Source organism: Lycorma delicatula, chromosome 10 (genome assembly GCF_047948215.1).
Source record: "Lycorma delicatula isolate Av1 chromosome 10, ASM4794821v1, whole genome shotgun sequence".
In the NCBI taxonomy this organism is placed as follows: domain Eukaryota; kingdom Metazoa; phylum Arthropoda; class Insecta; order Hemiptera; family Fulgoridae; genus Lycorma; species Lycorma delicatula.
Window position 1 is genome coordinate 87,554,497 of NC_134464.1, and position 26,703 is coordinate 87,581,199.

At 31.1% G+C, this 26,703-nt stretch overlaps 1 protein-coding gene across 2 annotated transcripts in view; it reads right to left on the bottom strand.

Annotated features, from left to right (window-relative positions):
- The window catches only part of LOC142331113 (uncharacterized), a 93,236-nt gene that overhangs the window by 34,249 nt on the left and 32,284 nt on the right, over window positions 1-26,703 (bottom strand). For both annotated transcript variants that reach the window (XM_075376792.1, XM_075376791.1), the window contains exons 2-4: window positions 24,019-24,130; window positions 23,389-23,495; window positions 1,719-1,847 (exon numbers count right to left, since the gene is read on the bottom strand). In XM_075376792.1, coding sequence (XP_075232907.1) covers window positions 1,719-1,847; window positions 23,389-23,495; window positions 24,019-24,130 — 348 coding nt within the window. The remainder of the gene's footprint in view (window positions 1-1,718; window positions 1,848-23,388; window positions 23,496-24,018; window positions 24,131-26,703) is intronic.

Here is a 26,703-nt window from a genome sequence, read left to right on the forward strand (position 1 = left end):
TATATAGTCCCCCGTCTTCCTAGATGATAGATAACCGACCGCCACCTTATTCAGTCGAAAGCCCCCGAGATATCGAGGAATACACACAAAACATACAGACACTCAGATGTCTCTACAGCCTCAACTAACGACGACACTGAATCTTCAGTCCCTCTTCCGGGCCTGAATCCATACTGATGATCGGGGAGAAATCCTTCGTTGTTCATCCTACTATACATCCTGTTAAACAGGACTTTCTCATGCGATTTCCCCAACACCGGTAAGTGTTGGGGTCTGTATGATCCTGGCGAGATCGGATCCTTCCCTGTCCTTTATAAAGTATTTTCACTATCCCAAACTTCCAGCAAGCTGGAAATTTGCCAGTTTTTAGTAACACGTTAAATAATCGTTGTTAACTTCTTCTTGTAATGCTCTCACCAATTCTGCTGTTACGCCATCAAACCCAGGAACCTTTCCTGTTTTCAGAGACGCCACCACAGCCCCAATTTCTTCTTCTGTAATCTCTTCCGAATGACTATCCGTCCGAAACTCCAGTAGAGTTTCTCTAATTCGCCGATGGTAAGCAGTCTCCTCATATTTATTATCGTCCGGCAGCCGCATTACTACGAACTTCTTGTCGATCACCATTCCGCCACCGAATTCCATCGAGAAAAGGAGCACCTCTTCTTTCTTTTTTCCTGCGACCAGACGATACACTGTACTCCACGGGTCTTTATTACCCTGATCCGTCACGAACGAACGTCAGGAATCTCTTTTCGTTGTTCTTATTGCGTTGAAATACTTATTCCTGGCTCGCCGATATTCACCACACTTCCACTCGCGACGGACCGAATCACGTTCTCTCTGAGCATTCCGCCTTTTCCTCTTCATAGCCCGCTGCAGCTCGTAGAGCTCCGGCGACCACCAGAATGACTTTTTCTCCTTACCCGTGTCTTTAGGTATCGCCGCTCCCAACAATCCCTCCATGAAACTCGAGGCCAACTCATCTTCATAAATTGTCAGAATGGACAGAAAAATACAGGAAAAACGAACCTTAAAATACGGTGGGGATAATAATTTATTTTATTATCATTTTTGATTAAATATTGCCTATTATAAAGGTACCCCATATTCATATCTTTTGAACCCCACAATTTCATCATCCAAAATTCTTTCTTATAACGTTGAGGTTTTTGAAATTACAATGAGTTATCTACGCATGTGTTGTTCTTGCATAGCTGGTGATATTCACATACGGTGGGGAATAATACTGTCTAGACGGTTGAAAAATTATTTTATTTTCCATTTCAACTCGATTTTGAATAATAGTGTATAGCGCAACGTAATAGTACTTTAAATATTAAAATTCTCTATAATTAAACATCTAAATATGTTATGAATAAAATAAATTTTCATTCAGAAAAAATTAAACGCCAAGAATACTGAATTTTTTGTTAATAGAATTTTGTAATTTAAATATTTCGTCGGTTATTAAACTAATTTAAATAACGAGTTATTTATTCAATATTATTATTACTATTATTAAATAAATAATAACTTAATTTTACGTTTAAACTTGACGAAATATTAAAAAAATTAATTATTATTTCGTAATAATTTACCTGTTGATATTATTTATTTTATAGTAAAAAAATGATTTATTTCATAATATATACCCGTTTTATATATTTTTTACTTTTTAATTTACATCTAGATCGATTAACTGATAACCTACTGACCATACGAGATAGAGGCTTCTTTCTTTTTCTGTTATTTCTTAGATGTTGATTTGGTAAATCCCTTTTCCAGTATTCTTTGCAGTTTAAACGCCATCCAAATTCAGATACTTTTTTGCACGCTCTTTCTTCCTTAAAATATAAAAAAATAAAATAAATTATTTTCGTCGATTATAATCGTTATAATAATTATTTAAATTTTTTTTTTTTAAAGAATGAATTAATTCTATCCTTACATATATTTTAATTTAAAAAAAATATATACTTATATATTTTCAAGACCTACTCTTTAAAAGTGGAACGATTTTCGATGACTATTTCAATTTTGTGGAAAAACTTTCTTTGGTGGTCCAGCTGTAAGTTTTCCATGTAATTTAATAGGAAGATGTTTTAAACTAAAGATTATATTTTCTACATAAACGATTTGAAGATTTTGTTAGTATTGCTTTTAACGCTTAACGATACATAGTCTGATGTCATTATGATATTTGTAATACTTTCTTGTTTAGATTAAAGTAACTAATTTCTCAGCTAAAATTAAAAATAATAATTCTTATTCCAAATAGCTGTACTTTACGCTCGTTTTCAACATCTTTATACAATTTTTCTACCTTATTTTTCTTTCTTTTACCAAGTTCCTGATGTTTGCGTTATTTTACAAATAAGTTTTTTTAGGCGAGCAGGTTTTTGTAAATTAATCTAAATTTTAAATTGAAATAAAACAAAAAGAAATTTTAATAAAGTAGAATAAAGAATAAAAGGATTAAAGGTTTTCAATTTTTTTAAAGTTTGACTTTTTAAATTTGAAGCCTAATAAAGGGTGGTAAGTGAACTGTTAAAAAATGGTTAAAGTATTATGTTTAAATGATTTGAGCATTTTTAAAAATTTGTAGTTATTGTTTATTGATTTTTTTAAAAGCTTTGAGGAGCTTGGGTTATAAATTTTATTTTGTTCATTTTCTTAAAATTATTGTTACTGGAAGTATTAATATTTAAAAAAAATTAATTAATAACATAAATTCACATTTGCTAACGATTAATTAATATCGTTTCTCTGCATTCCTTTTTCTATTTTTTTCAAAATACAGGTTTCTTACTTTTTCATATCTTTTAACCTTTTTCTTTCTTTTTCCTGTTTAGCCTCCAGGAATTACCGTAAGTATTACTTCAGAGGATGAATGAGGATGATATGTGTGAGTGTAAATGAAGTGTAGTCTTACACAGTCTCAGTTCGACCATTCCTGAGATGTGTGGTTAATTGAAACCCAACCACCAAAGAACACCGATATCCACGATCTAGTATTCAAATTCGTTTAAATGTAATTGCCTTTACAAGGACTTGAACGCTGGAACTCTCCTCTTCCAAATCGGGTGATTTCGGATGACGCGTTCACCACTAGACCACTAGACTAGGTGGGTTATATCTTTCAACCTAATTTTTTTCATGTAGACGGCGAATTTTTTTGTTTATAAATCCGTAAATAAATTAAGCATAACTAGAATTAAAAGCAGTAAAAAAATAAATATAGTGGTCTTTACTAAAAAATCCGCAAAGGCCAAACATCTGATTTGAGTTCCGCTGTTTACAACTTTTATTTTTACTTCTATTTATTTTTAAGAAAATAAGTTAGGATTTTTATAAAATATAATACATTTATATATTATAAAATAAAGTAATACGTTAAAAAACGTAAGTATATTTTTAAAAATTCAGATTAAAATTTGGAAAAAAGTATATCTAGTTCAAAGTTGTCTGAAATTCTTTATATTCGGGAATAAAAAAATAAATTTTATTTTGAATTTTAAAAATCGGACTGTTGTTTTCAGAGATATTATAAGAGCATCCCATAGCATCTCCCAAACAGCGTCCCGTGGGAACCCTGGGGTCTGTTTAAATATCAGAAGATGGGATTTTAAAATACATTTAATAAAAATGTACGTCCGTGGAACGGGAATAACTCGTTTTTTTTCTTTTTTTAATCACAAAAATATATTATTACGTACTTGTTTAAATAGGAGGAGAAAAGATTATGGAGGTAGAAGAATTTTGTTATTTGGGAAGTAGAATTACTAAAGATGGACGAAGCAGGAGCGATATAAAATGCCGAATAGCACAAGCTAAACGAGCCTTCAGTAAGAAATGCAATTTGTTTACATCAAAAATTAGTTTAAATGTCAGGAAAAGATTTTTGAAAGTATATGTTTGGAGTGTCGCTTTATATGGAAGTGAAACGTGGACGATCGGAGTATCTGAGAAGAAAAGATTAGAAGCTTTTGAAATGTGGTGCTATAGGAGAATGTTAAAAATCAGATGGGTGGATAAAGTGACAAATGAAGAGGTATTGCGACAAATAGATGAAGAAAGAAGCGTTTGGAAAAATATAGTTAAAAGAAGAGACAGACTTATAGGCCACGTACTAAGGCATCCTGGAATAGTCGCTTTAATATTGGAAGGACAGGTAGAAGGAAAAAATTGTGTAGGCAGGCCACGTTTGGAATATGTAAAACAAATTGTTAGGGATGTAGGATGTAGAGGGTATACTGAAATGAAACGACTAGCACTAGATAGGGAATCTTGGAGAGCTGCATCAAACCAGTCAAATGACTGAAGATAAAAAAAAAACTTGTTTAATATTTTTTGTGCGTTTGATGTTTATTGTTTATTTTTTATTAATGATCACAATGACAGAGTAATGCTCAACTATAGTCGCTTTAATTTTTTTCTTCTTTTTTTTAAACGAGGTGAATTTTTTTTCCAGAAAATTCCACTGTTGACTGAGATTTGAACGCGGAACCTTCTGAATGGAAGGAAGGGGCTATCATTCCGCCAGGTAAGTCGGATAAATTATTAATTTTTCTGTGAAAAATAAATTTTGTTAAATATCCGATTGAAAAAATAAAGTGATTAAATCAGTCTTAGGTACGAAAAATGATCGTAAAACAATTAAATCGTTATTTACTTTTTATTTATCCATAATGGAAAAGATATGGTTTATGTGAATATTGAAAAAAAAATAATTATTTTCATAGTTTTTCTACAATATTACGGCGTTAGTGATTTAAATGAATTATGCACCGGAGAATCGATTTAGTTATAAAATATCATGCGAGGTAAATCTCTTTTTTTTATTTCATAGATGAAACGGTAAATTAATTTGCTGCTTTACATTACTTTTCGCGGTTTTTCTTATGATTTATAGGGCATTTGTGAAGCAGCCAGGATACTAGAAGCGTCAGTTTTTTCCGAGATATTTGTATCAAAGATAGGCGGAGACTTGAAGATTGAATCAAGTAGTGGGAGTAATTGCTATAGAAACACACTCCATCGACTTACCGTATTGGTTGGAAGCATGCGTTTCCACGGCAACAGCTAAATACCTCTATTTATCTCTATCAAACTACTTTATCCTTAAATTACTCATCGCGTTACTTTAGTTATTTAGACTACACATAATACAGTTTTACAAAAGAAAATAGACATATATTTTTAAATAATCCTCTTATACTATTTTTAGGCTTCATAGATTTTATCGTGTAATACAATTTTTTGTTTATTTATTCCAGCATCACCTTATTTTATAATAACCGATTTTTATTTTATTATACAAGTATTTATGATATTTATACTTTTAAAATACGTTTATGATTTCTTTTAACGTAGTCATCGGGCCCAAAGTCATAGATTTTATTTCTGTTTTAACAAATTTATTAATAAGAGATAAATATAGATGAACTATTACAATCTAAAGATTTTACATTCAGATAGATATATATAATAATTCTTCTTTTATTTAATTCATAATTTTTTTATTCGCCAATTTAAATTTTTTTCACTTACAATATTCCATGCAAACTTTTTACGCATCTTCAATTCCTTTTCATATTATTTATTTTTAATTTTAATACTACGATCTTGATGCTTTTGAAAACATTTTGGAAAATGAGGTGGATGAAAAAAGTGAAAAAATGCTTGAGTCTTGACCGGTAATCAAACCCGGGACTATCTGATGTACAAGCCAGATCACCTTTCATTGTTGCTCCATTTAAATATGTACCGTATGAAGGGTAAATAGATATGGTAAAAGATTTTTAAGGCAGTCTTTTAAAATTTTTTGTCCGGAAATAAATGACGGCAAAAATAATATTTTTTTAAATAGATGATCTAGAAGAATACTTTTTGTCAACTAAATAATTAATATAATTATTTAGAAATTTTTATGTTATGTTGATCATAAAGATCGGCAGTAACTATCGATCCCTAATTATTAGTATGCGTAGTAGGCATAAATTTTTTTTGTCGGAGGAGGGAAAAGCTCTGCCACGAGTTATGCCGCAAGGCATGTATCGACATGCCTCTGCACCCCTAAACTCATATTTTAAGCAGACATACAGCATATGATACGCATCATCCGATACTAAGCATCTAGGACACTGACCCGAGTAAGTCAAACCAAATCGAGCTGGCCTGTCTGAAATGCGCTAGTCCCGAAAGGAACCGAGGAAGTCACATGTCGGTTCCGGGAGATCGATGAAGCGACTCTCAACGCTTTTACGTCCGGAAAGAGATCGTGCGTATACCGCCATCTGCCGTCTCATCCCATCTGTCTTACCAAATATACCACAACCTTCTTCCTCTGTTTCCCGAATATGCTGCGCAGTATGTAACTGACATTCTCCCGACATCTTCGCAGCGTAACGTAATTGATTTTTTATTTTTTTTTTTAGTGTAGATTAATTCCTTTATTTTTATTAATTTTTGGATGACGTTCCGACGCAGTGACGTCAATTGGTTTAACACCCGCGATAACTAGAACCGCCTTACGTGAAATAGTCCTGTAGCTCCCGGTCACGGTAACAGGAGACTGTGAGTTTTAAACAGAATATCGCGATAACTTTTATACCTCGTTCTGCTTGCCCAAACAGGGACTGCGTATAGCATAATCGCTAGCGTACACTTTTATTCAAAATTTTCGTCGTTTTAAAATTTAGATCCCGATCGGGGTGAATCGCCCTACGAATGACGAAGAAGGCATTACACGGTTTCTTAGCGACACTGAAAGTGCTTCTTGTTGTTGATTGCGTCTTACCCAGGAGCCTTTTGCCTTGCAAAACCGCAAACAATCTGCCGCACCTCAGCCTCAATAATCTCCTAAGATGCAATACCCGAACGAAAACGCCGAACACAATACGACAATATTGTATATTATTGTCATATTACAACGCGACAATAATTATACGTTAATAGATATTACGTATTATTTAATATTTTGAACGCACGTCAGTAATATTATTAACATTAAGGAACGCCAATTATATACTTCCTCTTAATGAAACATTTAATTATAATTTATAATTAACTAGCATCCCCGTCGCGGTTTTGTCCGCGCTATACGGTTACTTGCATTTCCCGTACAGGTCAGTTTTTTAGTCAAGTAACCGTAGACAGGTGAAGCCAGTCGCGTAGCACGTACAGTATCAGCGGCTGTGTTGGTTGAGCCGCCGCACCGTAAAACGTCTCGCACCTTAAAAAATCGAAATTAAAAAAAACCCGAAAATGGTTTTTAGATAATTATCTTCAGAGTATTTGTAAGCCAAAATCTAGCGAATATCTCGTTTAGTATATTCGGAAATGGGGGGAAAATTTGCAATCATTTTTCAAAGTTTTTTTTTACTTTTCTTCACCCATTTAAAACTGGAATTTCGAAAAATGTAGAAATGGGGTTTTAGATATTTACATGAGGATTGTGCACAATAAAAATCAAGTAAATATCTTTTTTTGTTATCGAAAAATTAAAAAAAAAAAAAAAAAAATAGTAAATTTCATTGTTGCTCCATTTTAACCCTTTAAACTCGTAATCTTTAAGAAAATCTTTTCTTACATTTACACCAAAAAGAAGAACGCGCATACAAATTTTCATCGATTTATCTTCAGCAGTCTTTGTCGGTCGCTGACATGAATCGCTCACGACGCATTCTTTTACATGTGTAGATTACAGAAAAACGTTTCACTAGATAAAAGTTGGTAAAATAAAGAAATATTGTAACCGATTCTGTTTTCAAATTTTTTTTATTATTAAGGTTTTAAATCAGGGCTTTTACACATTTTAACAAATCTGTATTTTTAATGATTTAATTTCTTTGGAACGTTAAAAATTATAAGAGAAAAGTAAAGTAAAAATAATCTTTCATAAATCTTTTTTCTAAATCTGAAATATTTTTGTGACATTTTAAAATCGTAAAATTAAAAAAATTTAAACTGTGAAAATTTTTTTTTTACGAAAAATTTACTTCGTATTTTAATAATGAACCGAGTTTATAAAAATAAAGTAACGTTACCGAAGATGAATCTTTGTTTTAAAATTACGAGCGAATGACGTCAATCTGACGTAGTCTTACGGTAAGTTTATTATTAAAAGTACGGTTGATTGATGCTATTCATATAAATTGTAATGGAAAATTATTTTTAAATAATCTATTAATAGTAAAAATGTTATAAATTTATATTAATGCTTATTTACTTTTCACGTATGTCGGTTTAGCTAATGAATTGGGTAAACGATAAATATTAATTAGCTTATTCATTGATAATGCTTTTTTTTAATAATTTCGTAAATCAAACATAATTTAACGTATTAATTAGAAACCGGAAAAAGAAATTAAATTTGAAGTCGTGGAATTTTATATTCGTTATTATAATACGATTATTCAAACGTAATGAAATATTTTATTTGTTGGAGAATTGTGATATTTTCTGTAAAGAGACCAAACATTTTTCCATTACATTAGATTAACAGAAATTATTTTTACTACCAAAAATAAAAATAGGACTATTTCTTTTGCTTTTTTTAAAAAAACGTTATACTTTCCAGTATTTGTTGGTAAAGCTCTGTATTTTGGCGTTTTTCTCTATAAAAAATTCTGAAAAGTAAAAATCAAACGTGCGTCTGTTTATTTCACATTACTTGTGATTAAGGAGCTTTTCCGATTCCTAAATTGCCTTTGTAGTACGCTTATCTAGACTGACCGGATATATGAATTTTTAGGAAAGATTTGTTTTAAAAATCTATATCGAGTGTTTTTTTAATGACCGGATAAGATTCCGCAACTCAGACGGTTTATTTTGCCGTATTCTATATAGTCCTAAATCGCATTTAAAAACATGCTAGATTTATGATATCAACCGCGTTCAATAAATATTTGCCTTCAGATGATAAAAAAAAATATTACTGTTAAGGGTAAGTATATACTACATTATTTATTCTTTTTCAAAATTATTATAATATCTCAGGAGTAGGAGTCTTTTAGCAGTGAATCTGCGAAAAAACCTCTTTTATCTCTAGTCTGTTATGCAGTCATCATTCATGTAGAGTTATCATCATCATTATCTGGTGTTCTGCCGGGCGGTAGGTCTCTTACGCCACTGCAGTTTCTATCCGTATCTGTCCCAAGCCTTTTCTTTCCTCCCCTTATATTTTCCAGTCTTCATTTCATCTTTCTTCTTCCTCGCTTCCTTTTCCCTTTTACTGATCCTTCCGTTGCGACTGACAAGATTTCATTTCCTATAACAACATATTCTAACCGGTTTCTTTCTCGCTTGTGTACTCCCCGCATAAGTGCTCACAAATTTTATTCACAACAAGTTACAAAATAATCTAAAAAAATAAAAATCTGTAGGGTCTTACCTTCCCGCTTGAACAAATAAGCTTTATAACTTAAAAATAAAATTCAAAAATCTACAATAAAAAGGCTAACCGATGAGATGAAAAGGTGTAAAGACCTCTTCTTTAGATATAATTAAAATGTAAAGTTAGTCCACAAAATTTTTTTGACATATATTCTCTCGCCTATGAATACTTGTAATAATTATTGTTTTTAAGGATAATCTGCTTCAGTATAGACATTTATTTTTAAGTTATCATATTATCTGTTATGCGGTCCTTTTATAACACACTATTGTCAATATTTTTCAAATAAGTTAGGTTCATAATTTGATCGTTTATTTGTAAACCCTAAAATCATTGTGTAAAATATCTTTTTCACGGAAAATTCTACGAAATCTTTTGAAATCAGTTTTCGGCACAAAATTAATAAAAGATCTGATTTACACAGTATTTTAATCGATTATAAATGGACTACTGCACTCTAAGCGAAAGTCGGACGGCTGAGCGATTATGTAAGCCGATTGATCACAAACTACTTTCTTACTTAGAACGCAACCTATATAAACGTAAAAGGAGATTTCATATAGTTTATATTTAAGATCAAATGTAATTTATAATATTTTTTTAAATTGTATCTCGCATTTATTTAGCCGCTCTGTGTGGCTTATGGAGGGATTCGTTAAAGAAAAAAATGTGAGATTTATGAAAATTTTTGCCTATTTCTGTTTTTAATTACTGAAAATATAAATTTAATAAGAAATTTTTGTTAAATTTTTATGAAATAGCTATTTATATTTTAGTATTCTCAAAATATTAATTAAACATTCTTTCTCATTTCCGAAAAGAATCTATTCAACATAGGTAGTACTAGCTATATTATTTCATGGGGTTTTTTTCTAAAAAACAAAAATAAAAATGCGTACGAGAAAAAGTTAAATATTAAAAAATCTGATGTGGACACCACATGACTTCCTTGTACGCCTATTAAATTACATATACACATTTTTAAAAGTACATAAAATTCTATTTCACTAACTTCTGATTTATTTTCATATTTTATTATTATTTTTGAATAATTATTTATTATTTTCTTTTTACAATCACGGGTTAATAAATAAATTTATTTAAATTAAAAAAAAAGTTAAAAAAATAGATTAAAATAAGTTAGAAAAAGGAGATAAAGTCTGATTCGAAGCGATGTGCCTTCCCTTGTAAGATCTAAATATTTCATTTATTAAAATTTTATTTGGCTGTAACTCTGGAACCGATGAAAATAAGTACCACTTATGATATATCGTTGAAAAGCTCTCAATGAGGGCTTATTACTGGACTTAAGAAAAAGTCCAAAAACCTTTGGTTTTTGGATTTTGAGCTGTTTTGTACACTTTTAGTTCGGTCAATTGCTATCAAAAGGGGAGACGCACACTAGATGTTACAACAGTCTTAAATCCAAAATTTCAACATACTACGGCTAATCGTTTTTAAGTTATGCGAGATACATTCGTACATACGTAGGTACAGACGTCATATCAAAACTAGTCATAATGGATATTTCCGTTGAAATATGAAAACCGAAATTTTTCGCAATCTCAAACTTCCTTTCCTTCGTACTAGGAAATAAAAAATGATGAGTTCGTTAATTTAAATATTTTTAATTTATTTTTTTAAATGCGGCCTAAAAATTCTGTAGTTAAAAAACGGGGAGGTAAAATATTAAATGATCTTTTCCTTGTTCCAAAGAGTCCTGAAATTTTACAGTCGTCCTTTTTTTATTCGTATGATATTCCGGAGGTCTTCAGACATCTAATGATGCTTTCTTGATTCAAGGTCCACAAGCAGCTGCAACTCTTGTTCATTTATTGAATTGTACGGCAGATTGGTACATCCACGGATAGCCACGCGAGATTGTAATGTTAATTAGAAGCCACTAGCAGAATTTTTGATTGGAATGACTGGGTCAGTATCATCGAACTAATAGTGTTAAAATACAACCGGTTCGACCAGGTTTCGAATTATATACCAACCGTACGAACCATTTTCACTACTTCATCCTTTTGAAAGACAAGAGTTAAAAAAAAATTCAATAATCTACAATAAAAAGACAAACCGTTGAGATGAAAAGGTGAAAAGACCTTATCTTTAGATTTAAGTCAAACGTATATTTAGTCCACAAACAATTTTGTTGACGTACATTCTTAAAATCGAAGAACGACTCTTAACACATCGACGTACAGCCCTGTTGGGCTTTACTGGAGGTCGTCTTTTGGACCTTCTAAACTCGATAACACAACACAGTCATCAGTTTGGCCTCTGTCAGGAGGTTACCGTTGTAAATGCTTCGGCAGACATTTCCATCGGTGTATTTACACGATCTACTTTGGCCTTTATATGTCCTCTTACAACTACGACCATCTACTAAAACTTACAACCTTTCATTATCAAGTTAACGTTTCGCGGAAACGCACCCCCACGGCTTCCTCTAACATCGAAGGTTTTACACAAAAACTTTTCCTATATCTAACTTCAACTAAACTATGCGCTCAGATCGTTACTTGATGGTGTCTGTAAACACCAAAAATACCATCCTCAACTAGCAACAAAACAAGTGTTAATCGTTGTCCTGCGATTCAATTTATTCTAAGTATTCTTGATTTACTTAAAAGTCAAGAAACAGATTCACGACTTTAATAAGTCTCTAATGAAAATATACCTTATTTCTTTCTGCTCTTATCCGCTTTCGGGAGCGAGGACAATACTTACTACACCTTCCCACAACCCAGCTCTATCACAAAGTTCTCCACACATCTTAACAGTGAATATTTCAGGTAACCGGAGCTCAATGCCAAAATGCCTTGGTAAGCACCCAGGCGGACCCCTAGCCATCCTGGTTGCTATTCTATCCGTACATCTATAACAGCATCAGACCTCCTTAGCCATCCTCCGCAGGGCTAAGAATCCAAGGAAGCCAACAACTTTGTTCCATCCCTTTCGGTTTTCCGATTAACTTGCACATCAATGTATCCGGGGCAGACGTATAAGACACGGTTCACATCTTCAAAGGTTCTACACTCCGGACGCAAGTCTGAATTAATCGAACCAAATCTGGCCAACCTAAAAATCATCCGGTTCAGAAAGAAACTTTGTAACACGCCGATCGGGGGAAATCTTTAACATCTTCGAGTGTTTAGATAATACGAAATTTTTGTGAAATATTATAAACTTATTTGAAGATACTTCATCGTCTTAAATCTACCTTAGCTTTATTTCTTAAAAAGGTACGTAACATTGTTACAACCCCCGCATTACTTTTATTTATTTAAAGATTATACAGGTGTTAAGGACGCGTATGGAAAGAAAGGTCGTTGTTGTTTTCAATATAATGCGAAGTAATTATCGATTATAGATTTCCACTGAAAGATAATAGACTTAGGCGATACGTATAAAAATTATATTTACTTCCTTAAATTAAAAATGAATACTCTTTGAAAATAAATACTCTTTTTGCTTATACACATATTATATTTTACACATCACGGCGCCTGAACAGTTTAATGCAAATTTTAAATTCTTATAAAATTATAATGTTATATAACGCTAAACTATAACGGCTTATTCTTTATATTGCTGTTAGCAATCTATACATATAATAAAATGATAACTAGGGTCGTCCATTTGCAAGGATCGTGCAAAAACTACTGGATACGATTTTAATAAAGTTTTGTGGATTTATACCTAAGAGGCTTGATCGTTATTTCCAGTTAGAATTATCACGATGTTACTATTGCGGGTTAAAATATGTAAGGAAAACATATTTGTGTTATATTTGTGTTAGCACGGTAAAAGACAAAGATTTCCGAGTTGAGATCTGTATACTTTTAAATATTCTAATACGCGATTATTATAAAATTATTATCATAGATAAAGAAGTTACCTTCAAGATAAAGAGATAACCTTTCTTATTATTTAAAGTTTGCTAAAACAATGAGAGTGTCTCGGTTCTCTACAACAGCTGAAGCGCGGGATTATCGGTTAGTTGCTTATCGAGAGCGCTACGCCCAGATTCAAGCCGCAATAATTTTGCAACGCGAATCGCACTAAATTCCACACGATTTCATACTGTCGCTGTAGAGCCACCGTGGTCGCATAAGAATAGATGCGACTTTATTTAACGTACAGATTAGATTGTAGAAATATTGGCGCCATGACAGAGGTGTGTTCGTACAGTAGTGCTCGGAGATGGAAAGGGGAACCAAAAGGGATATGTTGTGCGTCAGGAAAGATTAATTTACTTCCGATTCAAGAACCGCCGAAGGTACTTGAAGCGTAGCTGAATGCAGACCATCATAAATCCAAAGATTTTCTAAACGATATAAGAGCCTACAACAACGTATTGCAAATAGCTTCGTTTATAGATTTTATAAATATTATTTTCACAACCGTGAGGATAACGAACACGGCGGGGATCCAGCTAATTTTAGATATGGTTTTAATTATTAACTGTGGAAAAAAAATTTATATAAGTCATTGATTTTAAAATTAATTAAATCCAGTATAGCTAAAAAATTTTATCCAATCTGAAACCGATTAGTCGTGAAATTGTTTTCACAAGATTTTGTTAAGATTATTATGCCAATAAAATTAACTTTAAAAACATTTTTTTAGATTTTTTAAATATTTACATATATTATATATAATAAATTTAAAAATATCTGATGATGTTATAATTTTTCTATTATAATGACATAATTAAAAGAAAGAGTTTACTCAGATGTAAAATTAATATTACACTTCAACGATGTGACAAGATTTCCTTTAACCATCCAACTTACTATAACCTACGCCAATAATTTTTTTTTTTACATTCGCTTCATCTTTTACTCCTACGGAAATTAATTAATTAATTTTCTTCTTCATTATCAGTACGTGGGTTGCAGAATGAAATAGAATAGGAGCAATTCCCAGTCGTATTATTATTATTATTACAACAGTATATATCATTTTGTGAAAAGTGGGGGATGTTTGTAAGTAGTGGGAGTAATCGGTCGATGACCTACAATAATAATTTTGAAGGTCACAAGTGTGAAAGTATATTTCTGTGATACGGACAGCTTAATTACTTAAAATGCTTTATCTTCCTCGCCGAGCTATTTTTACTACCCGTCTTTGATCTCTATTCTAGTAAATATCTTACCCACGTAAAATTTCTACGGTGCAATAATTAGTTTCGAGTGCAGTTGCAGTGCAGCAGTAGTAAGATAAATTGAAAGATATGTGACGTATGTCCTCCCACCGCTCCTGCGCAATCTTTATTTGTTCCTACTGTAGTGTACTATTTTATCCGGATGCAATTCGTTAAGACCTATTATCTTCACCGATTCGGTGACACGAGTCATTTAAAATTTATATCTTAACATTTTATTTACGATAAAATGTTAAGCAGTGAACTCGCATCTCGCAAAAACAACTGGACAGATTTTAATAAAATTTTGTAGATTTAGACTAGGTTCGCCGATTAGAATTATCGCGATATTCCTAATAAAGGTATTCATCAAAGAAAAAAAATTACTGATTTTACTTCGTTGTATTTCTTTTACTGTAATAGAGTTCAACGAATAATTATTTTTTTAATTAATATCTTTAAAACATTTAATATTTATTAGTCTGTTATTATTAATATAATTAGCTTAAATAAGCGCATTTAGCGAACTGTAATGGGATTTGATTATTTATTTCGGTTGTAGATTTCGGATTGACAAAAATTAAAAATATTATACCTTCAAGGAAGAGAAATAATCTTTCTAGTTATTCAAAGGCTGCTAAAACGATGAGAGTATCTCGGTCCTTTGAAACAGCTAAAGTGCTTGATTCTCGGTTAGCTGCTGATCGACAGCGATACGCCCAGACTCGAGGTGTCGCTTCGCTACAGCAGAAGTGAATGAGTGCTTCTATGTCGTGAAACGTCAGAGGAAAAACACCTTTTTTCAGGCTTTAATTGTTATTTATCGTTAATACTCTCGTAATCATAAGGATAAGAATACAGCAGGGGTTCAGGGGGCGAAGCCCCTGGCTAACTTTATTTAATTGAGTTTATTAATTTTTTTCTTCAATTTGGTAAATTTTTATATATCATAATCTTACATAATTAGATTGAAAGGGTATAAACTATAGGTTTACGCGTGTCTTTAAAAAGAAACTTGAACTGCTAAAGCCGTAGTAATAGCTTTAAACTTACTTGTTTCTCGTTCAATGAATTGTGAATATTTTCTTCAAAGTTGAGCTTATTGTAAGTAAAGTATGAACTTTGCTATTATTTGATGGTACATAAACACTATTTCTGGTAAGTTTCTCTTTTATAAACTTTACAATAATAATAATAATAAGCTAAAAATATTTCAGGATTATCCGAGATTTCGTTCATCCGGATTATATCTTCCATTTAGGCCAGATGAACGGCCTTTGATGAACGGAATTTTATATTGTGTTATAAATTATTTTTGGTTAAATATTTTTTCCTCGACTATTTGTTATCTTTATTCCTACCTCATTATTTTATTTATTTTTTAATTAAAAATGTTAATTTTATTTTAATCACTAGAGATATTATCGAAAAAATAATCAAAAGAGAAAACGGTCAAGAATTATTTATAAAAAAAAAACTGATGTGGACACACATCAGTTTTTTTTTATAGTATTTTATAGTATTCGATTTTAGTATTCAAATCCGTATAAAAGTAACTGCCTTTACTAGGATTTGAACCTTAGAACTCTCGACTTCGAAATTAGCTGATTTGCGATGACGAGTTTATCACTAGACCAGCTCGGTGGGTTTTCTTGTACGCTTATTAAATTACATATACACATGTTTTTTAAATGAAAACTAGATAAAATTTTATTTTAATAATAATTTCAGATTTTTTTTCATATTTTTTTACTATTATTATTGAATTATTATTTATTGTCCATTTTTTTAAAATCAGAGGTTAATAATTGTTAATAGATCAATATATATAAATTAAAAAAATGAATAGAAATCTGATTCAAACCGATGCCGATGTACCTTTCCCTTCTAAGATCCAAATATTTCATTAATTAAAATTTTGTTTGACTATAATTCTGGAACCGATGAAAATAAATCCCCCTTATGACATATCGTTGAAAAGCTCTCAATGAGAGCTTTTTACTGCAGTTAAGAAAAACTCCAAAATTCAAAGTTTTTGGATTTTGGGGTTTTTTGAACACTTTTGGTTCAGTCGATTGCAATCAAAATGGGAGGTGGACAATTAGATGTTACAACAGTACTAAATCCAAAATTTCAAAATTCTAGGCCTAATCGTTTTTGAGTTATGGGAAATACATCCGTACATACGTACGTACAGACGTCACGCCGAAAATAGTCAAAATGGATTCACGGATGGTCAAATGGAAATTTCCGTTGAAATCTGAAAACCGAAATTTTTCGGGATCAAGATATTTCCTTTACTTCTTACAAGGATTTATAAGTAACAGTTAATTTTTTTTTTTGCTTGGTGTTTCTTCCACCACCATCCCATTCGGTCGCCCTAAAGCATAATACCGAATGTCTGTGCCACAAACGGCTACTGAGCTTCGAAACAATTTAGCGACCGGTGTCGTAAATAGCTCCTAGAACTTACCTAACAGTGTAAGCGGACTAAGCGTGATGCCATACACCATCACCAGGTTTAATCGGTAAACCCACCGTTAATTGGTAATCGGGTTGGTCTATTGGTTAACTCGTCATCGCGAATCAGCTGATTTCGAAGTCGAGAGTTTTAAGGTTCAAATCCTAGCAAAGACAAGAGTAAATTTTTTACGAATTTGAATTCTAGATAGTGGATACAAGTGTTCTTTGGTGGTTGGGATTCAATTAACCATACATCTTAGAAATTGTCGACCTGAGACCGTACAAGACTACACTTCATTTACACTCATACTTATCTTCCTCATTCATCCTCTGAAGTAATACCTTACAGTAGTTCCGGAGGCTAAACAGAAAAAAATATAATAATCCTGAAGTAATAGGTTACGCGCGCGCGTGTGTGTGTGTGTGTGTGTGTGTGTGTGTGTATTTGTTGTTTATATTCTAATGTCGACATTGAAAAATAGAATTATAAACGAGTGTTCAAGTAATATAAGTATTATTACATTTGCTATTTAAAAATTAAAGAGATAAAATATTTCATTTAATTGAACGTAATAATATTAAAAATGTCTATCTTATAAAAACAAAATTTATAAAAAAATACGAATAATACACATGTAATGAGAGGCTTATAATAAATAATAATAATACGATTAACAAGTTTAAATTTAATATGTATTATATTATATTACAATATAATACGAATAGGATAGGGATAGGGCAGCTTACACTTTAATATAAACGCATCGTTTTATATTTAAATGCCTTGAAAACATGATATTTAATAATTAAAAGTCCGATGTTGAATATAAACGAGATCGCGGTTTTAAATGGACTTTCATTAAATAAAAGATCTTTAATAATTAAAATTAAATTATTGTTTTTATTTTTATGTAAAATATCAATTTTTCAAACCGAATGAATTATCCATATATTTTTGACTTATTTCGCTTTCTTGTGGACGCGATAACTGCCGTAATTTTTTGCGAATCACTTTCAGATTGATACATAAAATATAGCGACCCAAAATCTCGGTCGAGTTTGTTAATGGACAAAATCGGATCGTTGGGGTGGGAATGAGGGGGCTTTTTTTAAAAAAAACAAAATATCGTTATGACTTTCTTATTAAGTAAAATATCCAATTCTTTTTAAAGATTCTATTATTCTTTGAATAAGGGTCTAAAACTTATGAAAGTAAAGGTTTTTGATATCGCCAACCATTGACCCAGGGGGTGTAAAAAATGGGGTTTTAAAGACAAAAACATCATACCTTCCTTAATAGGCACAGTATCGAATCGGTTTAAAGTGGTCATTAGTCCTCTAAACATTACCTAAAACCTTCGCCTAAAATAAATTTTTGATATGACCAACGCTTACGGCAAGGGATGACCAAAAGTTTACTGGAATTATAAGAAGATGGGCTTGACCTACGCTAAAAATGTGAAACGTTTTTCACGTGCAACCATTATCGTATCGAGTAAATTTGAAATTTTTCTTAATTTTAAGGTGGAAATCTTTTTATCCCGTACTTAGCACCGGTGAAATCTATCCCCGCTTTCCGGCATGCCGAAACGGTTTTTTTTTTTTTAATTTCCGGTATATCGTTTTTAATTTCCAGGCAATATAACTAGAATAGCTGTATTAGGGGAAAGTATGATGATCGTGTTAAAAGTGGGGTTTTTTGAAAATCTTTGTTTTAGGGTCCAACTAGTTCATCTAGACCAAAAAAAAAAAAATAAGTACGTATGTGCGTAGGTACTTACGTATCAGTGAAAGTAAAAATTAGCATACTAATCAATAAGTAATAACTACATATTTTTTAGGTGCAAGTAGCCGTCATTTTAATAATTTCTCATATCCATGAGGCTATCAACTTTTCTTTTACTCCAGTAAGAAATTCGTTATTATATATACCTAACAGAACTCTGTTATAAATACTTTCTTAGAATTCAACATTTTAAAGAAATTTTTATCAAAGCGAACAGTTCTTCCTGCGTTTTAAATATTTTATAACTATTTAAATATTTAAATTAAGCAGTATTGAAACGACTCATTAAATTATATAGCCCCATTTATTTTTGGAAATATTTTCTTGAAATATTACAAATTAGATTACTTTTTATCATTAGTTAAACGATTAAAGAGTTGTTTTGTGGAAAACAAATAAAACTGTGCTTAAATTGATCATATATTATTTTCAACTTGTTCGTCAAACGATTATAAAAATAAACTCAAGTTAAAAAGAATTAATATATATATTTTTTTCATATAATATATTAGATAAAGAAAAAAGATAGACGTATAAAAACGGTAAAATTTTTAATTAAAAAAAAAAAACTTGAAAAGATTCTTGGAAAATATTTGTGTGAAATAGTGCGCTTATGTTAATGATATACAATAGAAAAGCATAAAGAGGACTTGAAATATAGCTTTAAAAGAGAATTTTCAAAATAAAATAGGTCGGTATAGTTACAGATGAAGAGGTCTTAAGAAGAATAGAGAAGAAGAGAAATATAGAATCGAGTCTTATTTTGAAAACGGACACATTTCCTAAATCGCTAATGTAATAGTAAAAAATAACTCTTACATATATTCATTCACTGTTGCGGAGACCAAAACAAAGCAATATCCTGAAAAGGTTTATCGAACAGGTCCCTCTCAATGTTACATTGGCGTCAGATAATTCGCATAAATAGAAATCTATTGTAGATCTCGATCCATCATACACTTCTTGCGATTCAGTCTTTTCGCTGCTGCCCGTAAATTTTCCACTGTGTATGCGTCCCTGGTAACTGGAGTTCGAAAGTTAAACAACAGTTTGATGAATAAAATTGTAACTTTGTAGATCATCGTAATTACACCAATAATCAGAAATTATATTCATCCTAGGTCTAATATACTCCTTTATAATAATTGTCTCGTTCGATCGGGGACCGCATACAGGTGTATCACGAAGTTCTCCCGGGACTTTCTAAAGCTATTCTACTTGTGAAAATAGTGGAAAAAGTTTATATACAAAATGCGTTTGCGAGTTACGGCTAGTGAAAAATTTCGCTCGGATTTCAGGTACCTCGGTGAAACGAGGTCGTAGTGAAATTTATACGGCGTTAATTAAGAGGTAAAATTGGTGATATCTTATGGTTTTGACTTAAAAAATAGAATAAAATAGGTTCCAGAACCATATCTGTAGTATTTTTTGAATAATCTAGGGTGACAACCAATAAATTGGGGTAAAAAACCTTGTGTTTTATCTTTGACGTACAATAACTTTATTAAATGGGTAATAAAGACGTAAAAATTTAAACAAAACGTGTAGAGAATTTAATTTTGAATAAAGTGTACTATAAGTTGAATAAAACAAACAAAAGTAAGAAAAATTCGTGTTTTACTTAGAATCAGTACGTTTGTCAGAAAAGTACATATTTAATGTAAGCAAAACCCAAATTCTATTTCGGTAATGTTTTGTAAAACCAAAATTTACTGCTGAAAATTGATGTTAAAAAATTTGGATGAAAAAAATTGTATACAAAACAAAAATATATTCTCGCGAGAAATTAATTGTCCACATCACGGATGTGATTGAGCGACGTAAGGATAGCCCTGAAGAACTAAAAAGAGCAAAAAAAGCAGTTCAGAAGCATGCCAAGAAATGTTTTGAAAAGTTACTAGAAACTGATACGTATAATACAATTTGGTCTAGTCTAAATAAAATTCGAATTTTGTATAACTTTTTTTTATCTAAAAGCTACGATGGAATAAAACATACATACATACACGTATCCTATATACATTACACTCCTTTTTGGGCAGTATTGTAAAAGTTCCATTTCTGAGTATATCAGTTAATTTTTGTTCTGGTTTGGTTCCGTCGTGATTTTGTATGATTATACTAGCAAATAGCCCGTTTGAATGTTAAAAATCGGACGATCGTTTGCAGAGAATTATAAGAGAACCTCATTGCACCTCCTAAATCAGCGCCCTAGGAGCACCCGTTTGTTACCAGTTGATGGTGACGATTGGTCTAGCCTCGCACGAGCTGCTCGTATCACCTCACCACTCTAACCTCAAACGCAGTCCCCACGAGAAGCCTATTATTATTAAACAGACATTTTTTAATATTATTTAACGTAAATTTAATTCTATCATTTTTGTAATATTCATTCGATTCATGTGAATCGTTTACTTCAAGCCCAACTAACACAATGAAAGAGGTTCACAGTTCATTAATTCAATTCATTAAAGTTTACGGTTCAGTCGGTAAATCTCCACTACTACATATATATATATATATCTCCTATGACACTCCCGTTAACGTAAAGATTCCATTCATCTAAATCGGTTCAGCCGTTGAGTTTTTACGGTGAAAAAAACATATATACATACACCCTAAATACATTACATTCCAGTGGACAATCGTGTAGAAATAATACATGAGGGCTCTCTTGGTTGTGGAATTATTTATTAATATTTTCATTCAAGATTTTCTATTTAATTTTTTTTTTAATTTTAGGTGAAAATAGTTAGGTTATCAATTACATCAAACTATATATTAATACGAGATAACAATTCACTGTTAATAGATTAAAAAAAATTCCATTTAACCTTTTTTTTAATGGTAATAAATATTCAAATCGTATCTATAGGACACGTAATTTTTCGTTAAAAAAATCTTTTCGTTAAATTAAATAAAAAAAATCGAAATTGTTTAGTGAAGATTCAAAAATCTTCAATAAACAATTTCGATTTTTAAACAAACTTGTTTATACGTAAATTAAAAAAAATTTGATTCCAATTGACTATTTCCTCCCACCTCTTTTTAAAGTCGGTTAAAACAAACGCAATGTTAAATTACTTTAACAAAAATTTTTAAAGTTTAATTCTCTTTAATTTTTTTCATTTAATTAATTTCATCGTTAAAAAAAAATATCTTTTGTGGTTCACGGTTTACCCGAGTTGCCAAGTTGTTTACACGCGCGCGCGCGCACGGAGAATGGGTAAGACAGTATATTATGAAAATATTTTTATTATGTGATTTCGTTACTCTTAAAAAAAGCTGATAACACAGTTGTAGGACTTTGTTATCACGCGGCTAATTGTGCGTTCCGGGAAAGTCCTACTGGTGTGGGTTGTTTCTGATGCACAGCTTACACGTACAACTTAAGATATTTATCCTTTTATTTGATCGATCGTTTTATTTTATTTTATTTTAATTTGGGAAAGTACTGTAATCTTGTGTATACGTGTGTACACGCACAAATTAATTTAAAATACTGATCGTTTTATTTAAATATAATATTATGTTTATTGAATTCAATGATTCTGACTGAAGTACTAACGCATACCGTATTTAATTCGCGCGGGTGTGGCGATACTAGCGGTGACGATCGGCACTAACTAAAATAATGTAATTTCGCATCTTACATATACTTAGTTTTGCTTGTACAGTCGGCAGGCCGGTGTAGCCGCGAGGCGTAACGCACCAGGTACCGAGTCAACCGGGCGATCGAGTTCGAGACCCAGCCAGACCGAGTTAAATTTTAAAGATTAAATATCATTCATTTATTTAATTCTACCATTCACCTGTGACGTCACAACTTAGCAGACGACAAACAACATTTTTTGAGGTGGAGGTGCAATTTTGCAAATATTGTTATTTTTTAATCGTTAAAAAATGTGCTTAATAAAAATATGACCTTAAACAGGCGAAATCTCGAGATACTGAGGGTGACGTTATTCTACAGCTTCACCCCCTTGGAGTTCTAAGTTGAAAATTTAATGGCATCAATGTTCCGTATATAGAAGTAATCTGACCAAGTTTGGTCAAAATTAGTCCAGCAGTTCTGGATATTTAAGGTGATTTACCGACACCGAACACGTACACGTACATACGAACATTAACATGCGGAAAATTTCCATCCGGTTTTTTAGTTTTTTTTTGGTTCCTTAGGTGTCAAAACGTCAAATCCCTTGAAAACCGCCCAATTTGGACCGATTTCAATACTTTCCCATCTAGAGGGAAGTAGAAGTGCTAGACGGGAAACTAAAGCGCAAACTGACAGAAAAGGTAAGTTTGTGCTTACCTTTGTTTGTTGAACAAAGGTAAGCGCAAAGGTTACTTTGTTTGAACAAAGGTTACTTTGTTTGATGAACAATTTAGAGAATTGTATTATCGATTTCTTATTTGTTATTGGATAATAGAAATTTCATATTACTTTTTAAATTTTATATTTTTTCAGCGAAAACAAAATGGGAAATTATTTTTTTTAAAGATGTATAAATCTTATAATCTAGACCTATAATATAATTAAAAAAGAAACAGTAATAATTAAGGAAGTACTGAATATTTTACAACCTTGAGTATTAATCCATTACAATTTAAAGAACATAATCGCCTTCTTGTTTGTGTACATTTGACCTTGTGACACGTTGACCACTGGCTCCATTCTGTTACTGTTTTACCTGCGAATATTAAAACAAAACTGCTTAAAAGTAAAATATACGTATTTTATTTAAAAGAATTAAGTTTCTTTCTTTTAATGAACTTAGTAATTTAAAAAAAAAATCCTGTTAACTTGTAAGGCGTGAAGAGTGAATCGCAGTTTAAAGAAATGTAACTGTAACAAAATAAACAGGAAATACCTTTAAAAATTAAATGAAGTTTAACAAATTTTAAATCATTAATTACATGCCACGTGGTGTGATAACATAATTTATGAATAAGCTTTTAATCTGTTTATATGTGCGCGCGTGAGCGTGAACACACACACACACACACACACACACACACATATATATATATATATATATATATATTTAGCATTTACTATTGAAAAATTACTTTCTATTGTCATTTTTTCTTTTTTTTTATTCCGGCATGTATTATTATTATTACGTTGTCATTATTATTATAATAATGAATTAAAAATGACATACGTATTAATATATATGATAATTAACTTATTAGATGAATTAATTAACGAACCAATGTCACCCGTTCTTCTTAAAATAGTTTGGATATTTCTTTGCTGAACCGGCGTATTTTTTTGTATTGTTCTTCCAAACTGGAAACATATTTGACCTTGAGGGCAGCTGTTCTGAAACATAAATATTACATTTATTTTTACTTATATGTTTTATTATCTCCTTTTTTTCCATCTATGTTAGATGCGAAAGAAACATATGAAAAAAATGCGGACAATATTAATATACGTGGATAAATAAATAAAAATTCAGCTTGTATAGAAAACATGAAAATATGACTAATAATAAAACAGATTTAAATTCATTAACTCCCGTCATAATATGTTTGGTAAAAAAAATTTGATGTGGATAACACATGACTTCCTTGTACGCCTATTAAATTATATATACAGATTTTTTTTGAAATGAAAATACATACGATTTTATTTCATTAATAACTTGTGAAATTTTTTCATTTTTTTTATTTTTATTGTTATTATTAAATTATTATTATAATTTTGTAAAACTTTTTTTTACAATCGGAGGTTAATATTTATTAATAAATCAATAAATTTAAATTAAAAAAATAAAGTTAAAAGAAAAAACAGGAGATGAAGTTCGATCCGAACCGATGTGCCCTTGTGAGAACCAAATATTTCATTAATTAAAATTTTGTTTAAAAAAAAAATTTTTTTTTGTTGTTTGTGGCCGAAAAACGCCTGGGCGTTATTATCGCCCAGTAGCTATTAGTAAAAGGGTAAAATAACTCCGAAATAATAAATTGTACAAGGCGTAAACATAATATTAATCATATAATGAAAATTTACTAAAACAAGCTAAGAATGCAAAATAAAAACTCAAAACTAATACCACAGACAAAGTTGATAAAATATAAAAGTTAAAATAATAGATTAAAGAAAGTATATAGCCAAATTTATATAGCCAAGTATATAACCAATGAAAATAAATATCACTTATGATATATCAATCCGGGCTTATCACTGCAGTTAAGAAAAAGTCCAAAATTCATTTTTTTTTTTTTGGATATTGGGCTTTTTTGGATACTTTTGGTCCAGTCGAGGTGCACAACTAGATGTTACAACAGTCCTAAATCCCAAATTTCAACTTCCTACGGCTAATCGTTTTTGAGTTATGCGAGATACATACGTACGTGCAGACGTCACGCCGAAACTAGTAAAACTGGATTCAGGGATGGTCAAAAATTCTTTTGAAATCTGAAAACCGAAATTATTTGCGATCACAATACTTTATTTACTTCGTGCAAGGAAGTAAATAGTAACAATATATGTTTTATTAATGAATAAGTAAAATTTTAACATCACGATCGGATTAGGAAAATAATATATTAAATCTAAATTATACAATTTATATTTATATTAATACGTATATTCAAATTTTGGAGCCAAGAAAACAATAGTTCCATTTTCTGCCACGTAACGCTATAACTAGCAGAATAATTCAGTTTATATCAGTACTAAGGTAGACGTTTAATAACGTCTTTACTTCCACACGTTGTATAACGTTTCTGGTCGATCTGCGTAGCAAAGCGATAGCGTCTCTGCCTTTCATCCAAAGATTCTGGGTTCAGTAAGGCGCGGAACCTTTTCACAGACGCTACTAAAAGCATCATTTCATTATCTATCGGCACCTGTTACAGTGCCCCAGCAAGAATAAAACGGGAACGTAGAGGAGTTAATTGCCGCTTGCTTTGTCACCTTCAAATCGGTTTTAGGCAGGTACCCGTGGGTGCTCTTGTGTTGTCAGATTTAATGAGTATATTTTTATTTAGTCTCTGTTCTTCTATTTTGTATAAACGGTCCAGGGATCTCAGTTTCCTTCTTTTTATCGCCTTTTCGTTATTCTTTATTTCTTTATTCAGTTTTCGGTTGGATTTCAGTCTTGTTTTCTTAGGGCTTAGGCTTAGGTCTTAGTGTTCTTCTCTCTATTTTCTTTAACGGTTCCATGTCGGTAAGATATAACGTTTCATTTCCGTATAGTATCACCGAACTCACCACTCTGGCGTAGTGTCCGAGTTTGGTCCTTTTTGAAAGGATTTTATTATAATAAATATCTTTGGTCAGGAAACATAATTTATGCAATCTGTTTCTTCTCTTTTCTATTGTCGCTCTATCCGGACTGTTACATTTTATTTTTCCACTAAATATTTGAAACCACCAACTTTAAGGTCTCCGTATTTTGTACTAATTTTCTTTTTGGGAGAGTGTTCTTTTTGATGTTGGACATGACTTATGATTTTTCAAAGGCCAATTATTATATTATGGTTTTTTTTTTGTTAACTTATCAAAGTTTAGGTGGAAAGTTTAGAGAAAACTTTTCATATTAAAATCAGTTTTGTTCAGCTCACACAGTTGTATATTTGATATAAATACTTTTCATATTATAATTTATTATTAAAGTCGTATAGAGATTAAATTTTCAATACTCCTATAAGATGTGTAATATATTTATAATTAATTATTAGAAAGTTACGAATTAAAATATTACAAGCGATTTACAAATAAATATAGAAGCAGAATTAATTTTGACTTGTGTAATAAATTGAATACTAAAATTGTTATTAATTTATTATGCGTTTACTGTAGCGATACCGTAATTATATTATCTTGTAAATTATTATCAAATAAAAGAAGAGGTCATACATATTTCATGACTGTATAAACATAAT